General features: G+C 32.4%; 1 protein-coding gene and 1 long non-coding RNA gene across 2 annotated transcripts; both read left to right on the top strand.

Moving 5' to 3' along the window:
• The first annotated feature begins 3,670 nt into the window (after positions 1–3,670).
• LOC112090266 lies at positions 3,671–9,924 on the top strand. Its single transcript, XM_024165949.1, has 2 exons — positions 3,671–3,778; positions 9,065–9,924. Exons 1-2 carry the CDS (start codon positions 3,671–3,673, stop codon positions 9,887–9,889), a joined length of 933 nt encoding a protein of 310 aa, XP_024021717.1. The 3' UTR covers positions 9,890–9,924.
• A 14-nt stretch (positions 9,925–9,938) lies between these two features.
• LOC21400772 lies at positions 9,939–10,594 on the top strand. The gene is made up of 2 exons (XR_002902270.1): positions 9,939–10,068; positions 10,239–10,594. It is a non-coding gene; the product is annotated as an uncharacterized LOC21400772 (long non-coding RNA).
• Positions 10,595–16,445: the final 5,851 nt, after the last annotated feature.

The following is a 16,445-nucleotide window of genomic DNA, read 5'->3' as shown; positions in this document are numbered from 1 at the left end:
TATCGGGTAATTCGGGCAACGGTCAAAAAAATAGCCGTTGGGGTTTGAAATTTCGGGCAAAATTCAGGCGGCGGTCGGGTCGGGTGAAAAAGATCTGTTGGGTTCAAATTCATGCAGCAATTTGGGCTAACGGTCAAAAATTTTCAGGCATATTCGGGCACCGGGTAAAGTTTGGGCTAACGGTCAAAAAAATTCGGGCAAAATTTGGGTTACGCGGGAAAATTTTAAAAAAAATAATCCGGCGGGTGGCGATTTCAACTTCTCCACCGGCGGCGGGTAGTCAGAATGAATTTTTTTCGGGCTGCCCGAGCCCGTGCCCGACCAAAATACCCGGACGGGCGGCGAATGGCACCTGCCCGCCGTGCCCGAAAATTTTCGGGTATCGGGCATGCCCGCTGCCTGAAGTTTCACCACTATTATACACTTATTCATTTTTATGAATGGTTGGATATTATTGAAGACCTTGGAAGAAGACGGTTTTTATTCAAATAAACCTTTTAGTTGAGTGATTTTCAATTTTTTGGTTATCTTCATCATTTCCATGAGGTTTTAAGCTGAATTTGAATCCTTCAGGCAAAGGAGGGGGCAAAAAAAGTAGAAGATAAAATTTGAGGCCTAGGTTGGTTGTCTGGCAAGTTTTTCACTGGCATTCTGTTTTGGGTAGTTTGCATAATGGCCATTCCTTTTCTTCTTTAATTACTAGCCGTTTTGATCCTACAATTATCAATTCATCCTTAATAATGTTAATTGATTGATTTATAATGCTAAACTTTTTCTTCTTTTCAAAAAGCCAAAGTGGAACGTCTTCTTTCCTGAGAATTTGCCAAAATAATAATAATAATAATAATAATAATTAGCACACCACCGTTGCTGAGCAAAGGTGACTTCTATTTTATGGGTTTGCATGTAGAATTCATCTTTTATTAATATATAGTGCTCAGTCCTGTTGTCTCTAATATTGCTTGAGAATTTGTACTTTGGCACCCGCAAGTCGCAATGGTGAAACACCGAAATCTTGTGGACCATCTCAACACACAGAATCGGGATTAAGATTTCCACTTTTTGATTTTCATGATAATTTACATCCTCTCTCTTTTATTTCTTTAAAATTCAGAACTTATCCCCCACTAAAGATTAAGGATTAGAACTAATTTCAATTACAAATGATGGACGCAGTAGATTACAAAAAAAAAAAAAAAAAAAAAAAAAAAAAAAAAAAAAAAAAAAAGTGAGGTAGAAAGTATACTTTAATGATTGGATTTGGTGGAATGGGTAACGCCAAAAATTCAACAAAAGCCTGCGAAGACAAGAGGGGAATAGGAGACGCTAAAGCACGCCCACATCAATACATCATTATCATGGTCTCTTTTTTTTATTTTTTTTTGGCACATCATTATCACAATTTAGACAATGTTATCTCTTGATTAAAGAATATGATCCGTTATGACTTATCCACACTAGATATTTTGTTTCTGCCCACGGAAATTTAGAGCTGTAATCAACTTCTTATTTTTATTTTTTATTATTTTTTATTATTTTTTATTTTTTATTTAAGAGAGAAAGAGAGTGTTGAAAGCAACAGTTATTTTCCTCCCCCTTGGTAGCAAATTCCAATACACATGAGGTTAACTTGATGATTACCATATTATGATAAACCATTTTGTCTTCAGTGACCAGTATATTTGGAGAAAGTTGATATGACGTTGAAGACATACTTTTGCCATTTTACAAAAAGTGATATGATGTTGAAGACATACTTTTGCCATTTTACTAAAAGCATAAGGCGTTCCGTGTTCATACACCATGGAAAAAGGGGCTTTTTTTTAGCTTGATACCATGAGAAAGGTGGATTAAACTAATGTGTACGTGTGTGTTCAATTCTAACAGTCGTCTAATTAATCACTCGTCTAATTAATCAAATTATATCATCTTATGTTAAAAATTTTAAAATACTTTTTTAATTAATATGTGTTTGTTCTTATCAGAGTCCATTAAATAAATGACATGGGGTTGTTCTTTTAGAGTGTGATTTGAGTGTAGTTTTTGAGTTGAATTTGAGTTATAACTTGAGTTAAAGTTGTAACTTGAATAAAATTGAGTAAAGTTAAATAAAATTGGAACCAAAAATAACGTGAACTTGAATAAAATTGTAACTTGAGTTTAAATTTTTTCTAAATTTTATTGTAAAAGAACAACCCCATAATATAATTGGTTAAATACTATTAGATAATGGGGATGAAAAATTATACAAAATGTACCAAGAAATAACGTATGAACACATCCGTTCTTTTCGCTGATCCGAGTTTAGAATTCGAGTTTTGCTACAGTAAAAAGTTATCAGAAACAGTTACATTTAACTTTTTTGTTACAGTAAAAAGTTCTCACACAACATCACATCTCAACTCAAATTAAAAACTTAAATTAACGAACCGAACGGGCTCTAAAATTACCCATCCATTTTACTCCCATTTAAATGGCATATGAGTTGAAGATGGTCTATTCTATTTAGATTTTAAGGTAGAATAACTAAATTTGTTACGACAAGATAGATTGAAATCAGTTTAGCTATATGTTTTAAATGTCAAGAGCCAAAATTTCATTTGGCGTGAAGCTTAAGGACCATTATTAGAATTAATCCTATTCATTTATGACACCTAACGAGTACTTTGATGGTTTGTACTTTCCTCCTTGTGGATATTCTCCGCAAAAAAAAAAAAAAAAAAAAAAAAAAAAAAAAAAAACATTGATAAATTAATAAAACCGTATTATTTTTTCCCCCATAAAATTGTGCTCAAGTTGTAAACTGGTTGCGTCAATATTACAATTTACACGAACTATTTATACGAGGAGAATTCATTGCCAGAGCATGAACCTATTAGAAGGACACTGTTTGTAACCATTTTATCGAGTTTCGTTATCACATTTTTTTTAGTCTAATTGGTATTAATGTAATCCGCAGATAATTAAACCTTTTTGAAGATTTCAATGGTAAAATGTCAAAAAAAAAAATACTCTATTAATATTAACATAATTTTTAGTCGTTTAAATCGCATGATCGTTTTTCAAATTAGTCATATTAAATTAAATAAAGTACGATAATATAAAGATCCGCCAATTAAAAATGATATCCTACCAAATAACAACTCTTTTTTCAATACCCTACCAAACAATTCTCTTTTAATGATTTAAAAGTAGAAGAATATGTACTGGAATGTAAAAATTGAGCAATTGATGGGCTTTTCTTTTTTTTGACAACTTCTACGGTGAAACTTAAAAAAAAAAAAAATCCACAATAAAATTCACTTTTAATCGTTAGATTAATTTTTTAATGGTTAAATTTATACATATCTATATTAAAAATTTATAGTGTGCCACAAAAATTGTTCATGCTGCAAATTTAACGGTTGAAAAATTAATCTAACGGTTAAAAGTGAGGTTTCATCAGTGAAATTTTTTTAAAGCTCACAGTAAAGAATGCTTTTTTTTTTTTTTTATCTTCTTTTCTTCATGTATTATTTCATGTGTCCACAATAATACCATAATTCATTAATTAATGAAATATTTTATCGTAGAGGATTTGACATGAAATGATATTCTGATTGATATAAAATTTTAATTGACGTCACATAATTTTAATAATCGGAGATCAGAAGGTTTGAGACAATAGGGCATGGGAGTCGTATCTTTGCTTTATATGACACTAGAAGAAAAATCCCCACCTGAGATCGCAAGAGGCACATCAAGACTAGGGAACAATAGAGACACGTCTTCACGTGCAGTAAGTTATGGCCCTCTTTCCGATTCACCAAAAGGAGCAAGAAACAATGTATTTTGTATGGGGAAAGATTAGAGTAGGAAAAGAACCGGAAAGAATGGAGGTCATTGAATTAGGAGAGGATAAATGCAAGAGAGAAAAAATATATATATATATATATTTATATATTATATAAACATATATATGCACCATTCATTTGAGACATGCATAGAATGCCATGTATTATTGTGCATGTTTTTGTAGATGCATCAATATATGTGTCCAGAGAAAAAAATTTAAGGAAAAATGGGATTTGCTTCACCATCACTTTAAGCCACACCCATATTGTAAGTTGTATCATGAACGTAATAGTTTATTATAAGTAGTTTCATTTTTAAAAAGAAAAAGTGAAAGATAACTGGGATAGTTTTGATTCATTTGTTAACAAAAGGGAGTTACGAGTTGAAATAATTTATTTTAATAATGGCTTTTGTCATTGTTCGAAGCCTTATCTCTCTTCTTTTCAACAAGATATTTTTCTTCATTATTTCTAGGTTTTTATTTATTTATTTTTATTTTTATGAATCCCCTTAAACTTTACGTATTTAGCAATTTAATGGTTGTTCTTTTGTAACAAAATTTAAAAAAAATTTAAATTTGAGTTACAATATTATTTAAGTTTATATTTTTTTTATAAAATTTGAGTTTGAACTCAAATTTGAACTCGAGTTTGAGGCTAAACTCGAATTCAAGTTTTCCCTTCAATTCGAGTTCAGAAACTCGAACTCAAATTAATGAACAATATTTTTTCTATTCTAAAAAATGTCATAACTTTTTCGTTTTAATTCAGATTGAGATGATTTTGTTTTCTATACATTCACAACGAAAAGACGAATAAAATCTCACTCATATACCCTATTAAAATTTTTCATCACTATTGAGTTTTTATTAAAATACTATCTAAATATAAATTTAAGTTTTGACCCACCTAAACACAAACTCAAAACGATTCTTAATTTAAATCATAACTCAAATGTGCACATCTAAATACAAACTCAAATTACAACTTCAACTCAAATTATAACTCAAACTCAATCTAAAATCATCACTCAAATTATCTAAACTTAAAAATACAAAAGAACAAGTTTATGAACTTAAAATCTTAACAATCAACTCTTTAAATTTTAGAATTTGTTGCATAGCACATCTAATTAATAACACCTTTAGAATTTGGACGGAATTGTCATGTGGGGGCACGTGTAAGCTCTTTAGAAACCAAATTAACATTTAACAAAAGAAAGAGGAAACTCTTTTTATTAAAAAACTCAAAAAAAAAAAAAAACATAAAACAAAAGGAAAAAAAAAACCCAGGCCATCGACATTCAACATTGCAGCATCTGCTTTATGTTCAACACCGAGTTAAAATTTGCAACAAAGGAATAAAACACCATTTGAAATATCCACCATATTGACATATGCAACTAATTTACAAAATCCATCTTCTGCTTTTGAAGATTTACTCGTGGCTTTTAAAATCTTTTTCTGGATGAATTGTTTTTCCTTCACTCGTTCAAACACATCGGGGCCTTCGACTTCGTCGATCTCTGGCAGATCACTGAGTTCTCTAACCAAATTGCTTCTCTTCATTTTGCTATATAATAATTTCAAATTCTATTAAATCCGGTGCTTTGCTTTCTTTTGATTCTTCAATATTTGCTCTACCATATTTGCTCTTCTTCCATAGCTTTTTTTTTTTGTCCTTTCTCAAAGATTTTTTTGAAATCCTTATACAAGCAATTTTTGAGGGAAAAATTGGCAACGATTTGTTCTTCTCATTTTACTGGATCAGCGAACTTGGCATGTAAAAAGGGCATTCTTTCCCCTTCTTCCTCTTCTCCGGCGTCGCCCATCGTCCTGACCCAAAAATCACCTCTAAAATCAGAATTCTCACCTCTAAAATCACCCACGAGGAGGTCCTCTCCGCCAAAATTCCCCTCTCAGCTCCCGCTTCCCATCTGGTTCTCAATCTCGCCATTGACGGCACCGCTGACGATGCCGATCGCTACCTCAACCTCGTAAAGGGTTGCATCTCTCTCCTCAGGAAGATGGGTTATTTTCTTTTTTATTTGTTTTTCGCGTTTTTTAATGTTTAGTACTTTTTGGTTAATAAGTATCATTATTCTTTTGTTAAATGTTATTTTAGGAGACGAGATTAAAATTATTTTTAATTTATGTATATTTTTTATGAAAAAAAAATATTATAATAAATTATGAATTATGATTTAAATTATAATACGACTTATTAAATGTCTTTTTAATTGTTAAAAAGCTTTGTACGTGCCCCTCAATTGACAATTCTGTTCAAATTTTAACAGTGTTATTAATTGGATGTGCTATGTAACAAATTTTAAAATTTAAAGAGTTAATTGTAAAGATTTCAAATTTAATGATTAAATTGTCAAACAAATAATGTTCAAGAGGCAACCCAAAAAAAAAAAAAAACCTTATTTCTCACATAAAATATAACAATAACAATAAAAATAAAAATAAAATTCCAGCTTAACTGTAGACGTGGATTTTCATTACCTTCAAAGGAATCAATTTTTGTACTGCGAAACATGAACAAAAAAGAAAAAAAAAAATCAAACAACAACAAACACGTTAAATGAAAATTATAATCAAATAAAAACCACAAGAATTTAGAGTATTAATTTGAACCGTACGTTTACTATGATTTTTTTTTGTTTTGCTAATCCCGTACGTTTACTATGATTATTGGCTCTATTAATACTTCTAGAATTAGACACTCAAACTCACTCGTACCGTAAATTTGAGTCTAAAGTATTTGATACAATTGGGACGCTCATAGTTGGTCCGACGCATGTGGCACAATTCAATTAATTTGAATTATTCAAATTAAATAAAAAGTAGGATCACATTATTATCACCTGTCCTACTAACTAAGGTACCTAACTTGGTGGGATATGATATCCTTAGAAAGTGGGATGCTAATGACTGATCTGGGTTCCTCAATAAAATGGCCAACATAACGTACGTATTATTCTCCTTCTCTCTCCTGTGTTTGGCAGGAGGGAGAGAGGTGGGAGGAGGGAATAATTCTCTTATTTGGTTAGATGGATGAGAGAAGGAAGCGTAAACATAGAGAGAGAGTCTCTATAAGTTATGAGTAGATTTTCTTGGTAATTGATTTGATGTATTAATTTTCTTTTGCACTTCATGATAGATATATAAACTTATGTTAGTCTTTAATTACAAATATGGGTTTGACCACCATATTCATAAATCTCAAGAACCATCATGTCAAATTACGAAGAAAAATTGAGAAAGCATACCTGAATTTATAATAACGACAATCAACACTTTTACAAAATTACTATGACGATTAGCGGACGAGTTATTGTCTTACTCAGTCAAATTATAAGAGTTCTTTAATGTGGTATTTCTGTCTAGATGAGGAAAAAGAGAAAGCAGCCGAATGATTTGATGTATTATGAACCATAACTTATATGTTAAGATCTTATTAAACCTAATTGAATCAGTTTTAAATATCCACTCATTAAACCTATACCCAATTAGAAGTCTTATGGACTTTTCCTAATTAGACCACGCTCATTAGCCTTATGAAAAATATGTTACCCACATTAATATTAGAAAATTAACTTGAATTTCTCAACAATTTATGCTTGTTATAATTTCTTTTCTACCAACTCGTGTGATACGATGATATAATAAAGGATTACTTTGTGTATCATGGTTAGCCAAGACGTCAAAAAATCATTTTTTTTATCTTACAAGAAGAGTCTGATAATATTATTAAAAGAATCAGTAATACTCAACATCACGTACTAATAAGAAATATGCTCATAGTATATAATTTATATATGAAATTCACTTTTTATTAGTTGTGAGGTACACTGTTACGCGTTTAACAAAATAAAAGACATCAATGTCTCGCATCATATATGAAGCTTGAGGAGGGGGTCTGGAGCCTATATTAAACTCAGACATTTTTTTCAAACTCTCGTGTCTAAAGCACATAAAGTTGATTTTTTGAATTCTTATTGAGGTCTCGTTCATTTTACCGATTCAAATTTAAAATTTGAGTTTTATTATAATAAAAAATTTTAAAAAATAATCACATTTAAATTTTTTATTAGAGTAAAAAATTTTCATATAAAAACATCTCATTTTAAATTAAATTTTAAATTAATAAACTAAATGGGTCTAAGTTTCGGAGGAGGGTGGATACAGTGGGGTCTGTTTTGAAGCTTATCTTGCTTTCAGGATGTGGACGTGGTTTTTGCTTCCAGGACGTGGACGTAGTTTTGTTACGTTTTCACTTGTGCGGTGTTGGTTTTGGGATGTGGTTTTTCTTTCGTTTTTTCTTCTACTCTGTCCGACAAACAAAACCAATAAAACATGATTAGATTGAAAAGTAAAAATATCTTATTTTTAATAGTGTGAATAGATAAATATCTCTAAAAAGTAAAATCAAATATCTTTCCACAAGCTCTCTCTCATTATTTTATTGTAAACCACCCGATCAAATAAAAAGTCTGACATTTAAAAAGCTTTTTATTTATCACATCTATATAACCATATTTCTCTCTCCTAAAGTATTTTACAATATTAATTTTTTTAAACCAAAAATTACAGTAAATGCTATACGTACCTTCTCTCTTATTAATTAACTTTAAATGATATTTATTATCAGTTTTTCCGATTGAATTTTTGTAACTTGAACCACCTAGTGAAAGACAAAATAATATTTCAATAAACGTATTAATATCTCTTGATAGGGTTAAGGTATTTTATGCCTATAAGCATTTTTTAAGGGTTTTTTTTTTTTTTTTTTTTTTTAAAAAAGGTTGGTATTTTTTTTTCTCCTTTTTTTTTTTTTTTAGTTAAGGTTCATTTTTTTTTTTCAAGATTCATATATTATGTATTTTTATATACATATTATAAAGCAGCTTATATTTTTTTTCTTTTTTTAATCAATGTAATGATGTTTGAACATTGAAAATTAATTAATACTAAAGATTAGTTTTCCTAAAAAATAAGAAAATTTTAGTTAAGAGTTTTTTTTGTGATTTATTAACGGAGTGTATTCGATTGATTAAATTCTCTGCTAGTTGCTAGTAGTTACCTACTTGCACCGAACAAATTCCCGATAAATGTGGTATTACGCTACATCCTCTGACTTCATACACAAATGTAAGTACGCTGTATTTCGCATAGCAAAATACAAAAGAATTGTACGTTGAAGTACAGTAAACTTGTACGTGGCAGCACCTGGTAAAAGCATCACGCTCTTCTTGTGACGCGTGGAGGCAAAAGCTGCCGACTCCACCGGATTTGAATTCTCCGCAGCAACAATCACGTGCACTCCTCCACGTGTCCTCATCTAGTACGTTCAGAAGTCAACCAGTCAGCGGATGTGATGGCTTGAGACCAGACCATCTATATATTTTGACCCTTCCATCTACTTCAAAGCTCTCAGTCGTCTTTGCAAATTGCAAGACTGAATGTAAACAGAAGCTTGATCTTCTGTCTTCAGAAATGAAGGTCATTCTGATCCGAACCGGCTCGGTTCCGGTCCAGGTCCAGCCGGTTTCTGGTTCTCCCAGATTGTGCCTCTCCCGGAGCGATTCTCTCTCCGGCGTCTTCTCCGCCGAAAAGACTACCCTCTCCTTGCATTCCGAGGTCAACCGCCGCAGAGGCAGTGGAATCCGGAGGGCGCTGTCGGAGAGCGACGTGATCCTCTCGGAGACTCAACTTTCGGGCGGATTCCGCTCCTTTCCATCGAGGATACCGGAGGAGGAGTTCCTTCCCGGCGGCGATAGAACGGTGAGCTTCGCCAACTCTTGGCCAGAGATCGGGATTCCTTTGGAGGAATTAGGAATCTCCGGCGGCGGTTTCGGCAAGGGCGACGGCGGCGGCGACGATGACAGTTTTGGCAATTCCGGCGGCGGAAACAGCGATCGGAGCAAGCTCGGGGCGTTCTACGAGGAGATGTTGAAGGCGAACCCCGGCGATGCGCTTCTCCTCAGAAACTACAGCAAGTACTTGCACGAGGTTAGTACTGATCCATTCATGCAGATCGTTGAGAAATAGAAGTGATCATTTATGGATTGATTTGCGAACTGTGATTGATTGAGAAGAGCGATACTGGCGAATCCTGGAGACGGGGAATTGCTTTCCATGTACGGAAAGCTAATTTGGGAGACTCAGAGAGACGAGGACAGAGCAAAGTCTTACTTCGATCAGGCCGTTTCTGCTTCTCCTGATGACTGGTACTCAAATCAATATTTCGCTTTCACCAAATTTTCAAATTTATTCTTCAGACAGAAAAACAATCACTTTTTGTTCTTTTCCGATCTCTCTATAATATATTTTTGCGCCAATATCTGACATTGTTAAATTGAAGAAAGAAGAATTTATATTGTGGCTCATAATATTGTAGCGTTGTTTTGGGGTCGTATGCTCATTTCATGTGGGAAGCAGAGGAAAACGACGACGACGAAGAAATCAGCGATGGGTCTGAAATGATGTCGTCCCCTGCCTTGGTCCCTGCGTTTTAGCGCCAAAAAAGTGCCGTTAATACTTGCTTGTATGTCGCATGATCGTTACTAACTTTAAGGACAAGAATAAATCAACAACAACAGGTTACTACGCTACTCAGACCGAAATCTAATCTCATCCTTTGTAACATAGGAGATCAGACTCTGTATTTTGTCCCTTTTTTTTTTTTTTTTTTTTCTCTCTTGTAAATTTATAATGTATTGTAGATCATGCAATCTGAACGTTGTTTCCATTTAAGAAAAGTGTGTTTCTATCCAATAAATCAATATAGATCTGTAAAATGTATAAATATATGTAGTATGTACTTCTTCCCACGGGGTTATATTACAGGAAAAAAGAGATTGCCGAAGAACTTGTGCTGTTTTAACCATACACATGTGATTCGTCTTGAAGTTTCCACTTAATGCATTAGGCTAAAAGCCTAAAACTTAAGGTTTAGCATTATTTGTTTATTCTTTTTGGTAAGAGTGTAGATTATTAATATGTGTAAGCTTAATATGGAAAAATACAAATAAGTGGTTATGAAGATTAATGGCTTGCGGACCCAAGCTGCATAAATATCTATTTTTTGTATAAATGGGGGCAAATCACCATTTGAAGACACTCTAAAACGGACAAACATAATATAAAGCTATGTTATCGGATCTTTTCACACTTTGCATCTCCTTTTGTACCAAAAGAACATGGGTTATCTAGATGCACATGGATGTGTATGCTTAACCTAACTGGCGCTGAAGCAACGTGACGTTTACTTTTTCATGAGTTAGGAAGAGCAACAAATTGGTTTGGAAGTTGATTATCGCGCTTTAAGATTGGCAAAGCGAAAAAAGGTGGATTTTATTGTGAAGACTTTCTTATTAGTAGAGTCAGTTTTTGAGAGTCAATTTTTAACTATTGAATATGACCAAAATCACATTTTACATAAAAAAAAATTAACTCTTGAATATAATCAAAATCACATTTTACATACAATTTCTAATTTAAATTTAACGATCGAATCTTTTTATAGTTTATTTTTTGATTTTGGGTACCTGATAGAGAAATCTCCAATAAACAAAAAAGAATTATGGAGTTTTTTTGTTTAACAACTTTCAATCTAGATCAAAGAGTACTAATCTATATATTTATTGGCTACGTCTATTGATATAGTGTTTTTTTTTTTACTTTTCATATACCCATTTTAATATTATTAAAATATCCATTAGTAAAATCACTTTTTAAGGATAATAGTATTAAAAAAAACTCATTACACACCGCACTATAAAAAAAAAACAAAAAACAAAAATGAGTCTATTGTGACTCCTTTTTCTACTTTTCTCACATCCTTATTTGCATTTTTTTTTCCCTTTCCGAACCCACAAATAACTCGGTTTTTAATATTTATAATTGTTTCCTTTTTCTGATTCCTCTATGCATGAAATTGTACGGAATCATAGGTGATGAATTCTTAGACGCTTTTATTTTTTGTCCTTTTGTATTTTTTATAGTTGATTTTTTTTTGCTTGAAAAATATAATAGCTATAATCTTTCTTTCAATGTACCGGTGAAAAGAAAGGATTTCTTTCGATATTTGAATTAGTTTTGTTAATATGATATAAATATCCCTACAAAAAGATTTCATTTATTTTAAAAAAAAATTGTGTTGCAGCCTCTATAACTAGCAGGACAAGTTAATGGGGCAAAAAAAAAAAAAAAAAAAGAGTTCATCAATGGAAGAATTGTGCTTTGAATGCCTGCTAAATACATAATTCACCGTTTAAGCTTTTAGGAGCTACCTATTAGTTGAATGTTTTCTGGTCTTGAAGTACAAAATTGACATAAAAGAAAGAAAATGATAAGTTTGCTTGGTGGATGGATGAAAAAAAAAATACAATTTACTAATTTAGTTGTAAGGGTTTGTTTTTTAAAGTATTTAAAATGGTGTAACAAGTAGAATATGGGTGGTTTAAGAATGTGTATGTAAAAAGTAGAATTTAAAGATTTAGTTCTGGGATTTTTTTGAAATTTTAAGAGAAGTGTAACATGTAGAATAAGGAGTGATTTAAGAATGCGTGTGTAAAGTAGAAAAATGAGTGTCAATAGACGCACACATATTTATTATACAAGACGGAATGGAACCCTTACCTCCTTCAAAGTCATACCCCCACCCTGCACTCAAACTCCCGGTGCCACCAAACCAAACAGCCTTAGGCGATCTATACATATTTAGGTTAACTATAGGATCACCTTGGTATCTAGTAGAACTTAATTAACTAACTCATCACCTCATTATAATGTAACTGCGACGATACTGAAAGATAACAACATTTAGCCTTTTGAAAAGCAATTATCAGTTTCAAGCAAAACTTGAAATTTATTGAAGCCTTTCCCAACGACTTCTCTTTGGGATGGTACACAAGGACTTTTAAAGTAGTTTGGCATCCCTTCAATAAATATTTTTGCGTACTTTTGTATTGGTAATGTTAAGAGTTTTATTAGTTGGTAATTTATTGACAACTGGTTGTAAACATTCAGAAACAGATCTCAAGTTGAAGAATCGGAGAGGTTGATGCAGGTTCGAATTGGAGCAGATTTAGAAGATCTTAATAGTGAGAGATGAGGATCAAAAAGATTGTGGGGAGATTTTGAACTAGATTTTTATTTGAAGTTGTGGCGAGATTCTATCCGGACTAGGTGCACATTTTGTGTAATAATTCGAGTAGAGATGAATAAGATTTCGTGGAGATTGTAAGATGTTGTTTATCTGGTTTTGAGAAGCTCTAACGTAGAGGATAAAGTTTCCAGAACGTGGTTGAATTCAAATTTTAACGAGAAAGATATTTTGCGTGGAGATCAAGTCAATTCGGATTTGATATTGCAATGCATAATCCGAATATGGTTTGGAGCAAAATTAAATTTCAAATTCTATAGGTTGTCAGCCGTGGAAGATCAAGGGCCTGTTCAGTTTGTTGATTTGAGTTTTTAATTTAAGTTGAGATGTGATTATATGTGAGAGTTTTTTACTGTAGTAAAAAAGTTAGATGTGATTGTTTCTGAGAGCCTTTTACTATAGCAAAACTCGAATTCTAAATTCGAATCGGCGAAATAAACGGAACCTTAGTGTGTAAACATTAAAGTGTGGTCCATCAAAATATTTTATAACAGAGATTTAAGTGTTTCAAATTTGGAGATTTTGCTGTATAATCTGAATTTGAATTTGAGAAAATATTTTGTCGGAAGATCGGATTTGAAAACTTGTTAAATTTGAATCTATCAATGAGTGGCTAATTTGAATTCGAAGATTTAAAAAGAGAATGTGCTTGTGGAGTTTGTTTGATAAAGCATGTGGAGATTATTTAGAGATGATTTTAAGATGTGAATTTGAATTCAAATAGCAGATTTGAATTTGGTGAATGTCAACGTGAAGATAATGTGGACATGGAGATAATTTGAAATAGAATTGAATTGTGCCAACTTGAAGATTTGGAATAGATGTTTTATAAATAGAACTCAAGATCATTCATTCTGTGGGCTTCTTGGGTTTGACGCATAACGTTTTGAGAAGTTTTCATTATCATTATTCGGGAGAAGTAGTAGTCTTCTAGAGAAGACATTTGCGGTGTTGAAAGGAGTTCAAGTGTTTATCGTTCTTCGAGAGAAGAATTTGAAGCTTTCGGGAGAGAGCGACCTGTCCGACGAAGGGATTTCGCCATGCAGTTTTGAAGACGAGTGGTGCTCGCTGATTCAGGCCATCTAGTTGATTCTACACGACAACGACAAATTCAAAAAGAGATTCTTTATTTGTATAAGTCCGATTGATATTTGTAATCGTTGAGAATTAGTGGATGATTCAATGTCTGGACATGGCCTTGTGAATGTAGGTGGTTACCGAACCGCGATACCAATTTCTAGCGTTCTCTATTTTTTTCAATTTATTTTCTTGCTCGATTAATTGAACATTACTAAATCCGAAAATTAATTAATCATCCGCACGTAAAAAAAAACACAAATCTAACAGGTAGAAAAATATTTTCTCATATTTCTTTTACGCTTATAACAGAGTCTCTTTTTGCATACTTTGGATTTATGTAGTTGGAAGAAATTTCTTACAGGGCTAGGGGAGAACAGATTTATTAGCTGTAAAGACTTAAACTAGAAACCTCTCGATCTTTTCATACAAAAACTGAATTAAAAAAAATTTCTTATCTCTAATTTCTTTTACGCTTTTTTATTTTATTTTATTTTAGTTAATATTCTTTGGAGTTTGGACAATCATCTTTATTTTACGCTTTGCCATCTATGTAATACTCTTAGAGAATATTTTATCTGTTGTGTGCATATAGAGATCGTACAAATCAAAAACAGAAAAGTCTTTCGAAAAAAGGGGAAATTTCTAAAATCACGGTAGAATACTATTGATTATATATATATATATATATTGGTCATAATATTTTGACTTTATGAAATCAGAATTTGTGTCAAAATAAAGAAGATTTTCCCCTAAAACTCAAAAATAAATCATCCAATATGTCGTGAGTTCTAGATGATCACATGTATATAACCACTAAAATCGGCCGGCTAAATGTGCTCCCAAAAAAAAGGAATTAAGGAAACATTATATATATCTTGCGTGACCATCACTCAGAATAATATGCATTATCCTGGAAATCAAATAGACAGCAAATTAATGAAATGCAATTTTTCCCTAAAAAAAAAGTAAACACAAATTAAAGGAAGTAATTTTTTTCCAGTATCACCCTAATTTACCTTTATAAATGTCGAAAAATATAGAAGATTACCACGCAATCCGAAAAAATTATCCATAGAAAAATTTTCTTACTAGATAACCAGTACTAAATCTATGCTAATTAATATGCCCAAGAATGTAATTAAAGGATAATAGGATACATATCATGCGAGTCCAAATTAGCCGTATTTATTATTAGAATATTCTCCAAATCAAGATCATCCAACAGAGGAAATTTACAAATTACTTCTTCTCCCCCTAGAAAAACCCTCATAATTTACGTCTGACCAATCTCGTCTTATAAGCTTCATCTCCTTATAATCTTGAATATTTCTACGTACAAATTATACCTTCGTACAAATTATACCTTTTGTGTTTGCATAATTTAAGGATCGGCTATCTATATATAAATCCTCTCAATATTTTCTGTTTTCTCACTGCAATCAGCCAACATAGGTAAAGCCAAAGCACCATTCTCCCAGAGTCATTTTCTTATCGTCATCGTCATCGATCCCATCGTCTATATCATTTCTTCTTTGTTTTTTTTTTTTTTGCCCTTTATTTTTATTTATTTTTCTACTATAAGTAATTTTGTCTTTTACTCATCATCAGTCTCTTAGTACAATTTTTGTATTCCTCACATATAATATTCTTCTTTATTGTCACAGATAACATCAATTTTGGTAAGCAATTCACAGAGAAGAAAGATGAGAAAATTAGCTTGTAATTCTTATCCTTCTCCGGGCGTTCTTTTCTCTTGCATAGCTACCTTGAGTCTGCTAATGTCCCACTTCAATGTCTTAACTGGTAATACACAAAATCTTCTAATAATTACTCTCCAATTTTGTGCTCCTTAATATTTGTGAAGTTTAATCAAATATTAATTATTCTCTATTTTTTAGTTTTTTAACTAACGCAAATTTTTTTTATATATTTTTTTTATATTTTTCTAGAAGCTGGAGGCATAGGAGTGAACTACGGACTGCTTGGGGACAATCTCCCACCTCCAAGTACGACCATTTCCTTCCTAAAATCCAAAAACATCTCAAGAATACGGATATTCGAACCCAATGAACAAGTCCTCCAAGCCTTACACAACACAGGAATTGAAGTAGTTGTTGGAACCCTAAACCAAGATCTCCAACCCCTATCCGCCGACGTCTCATTCGCCTTCCGATGGGTCCAATCCAACGTAATCCCGCACGCCAACACCGTGAAATTCCGCTACATAACCGCCGGCAACGAGGTCATCCCTAGCTCCATGCAAAACTTCGTCTTCCCCGCCATGCAAAACCTAAAAACAGCACTGCAAGCTTCCCAACTTCCCTACCCTATCCCCGTCACCACGGTCATCGCCACTTC

Source organism: Morus notabilis, unplaced genomic scaffold (assembly GCF_000414095.1).
Source record: "Morus notabilis unplaced genomic scaffold, ASM41409v2 Scaffold332, whole genome shotgun sequence".
Lineage (NCBI taxonomy): Eukaryota > Viridiplantae > Streptophyta > Magnoliopsida > Rosales > Moraceae > Morus > Morus notabilis.
This window is presented reverse-complemented; position numbering and strand designations above follow the sequence as displayed.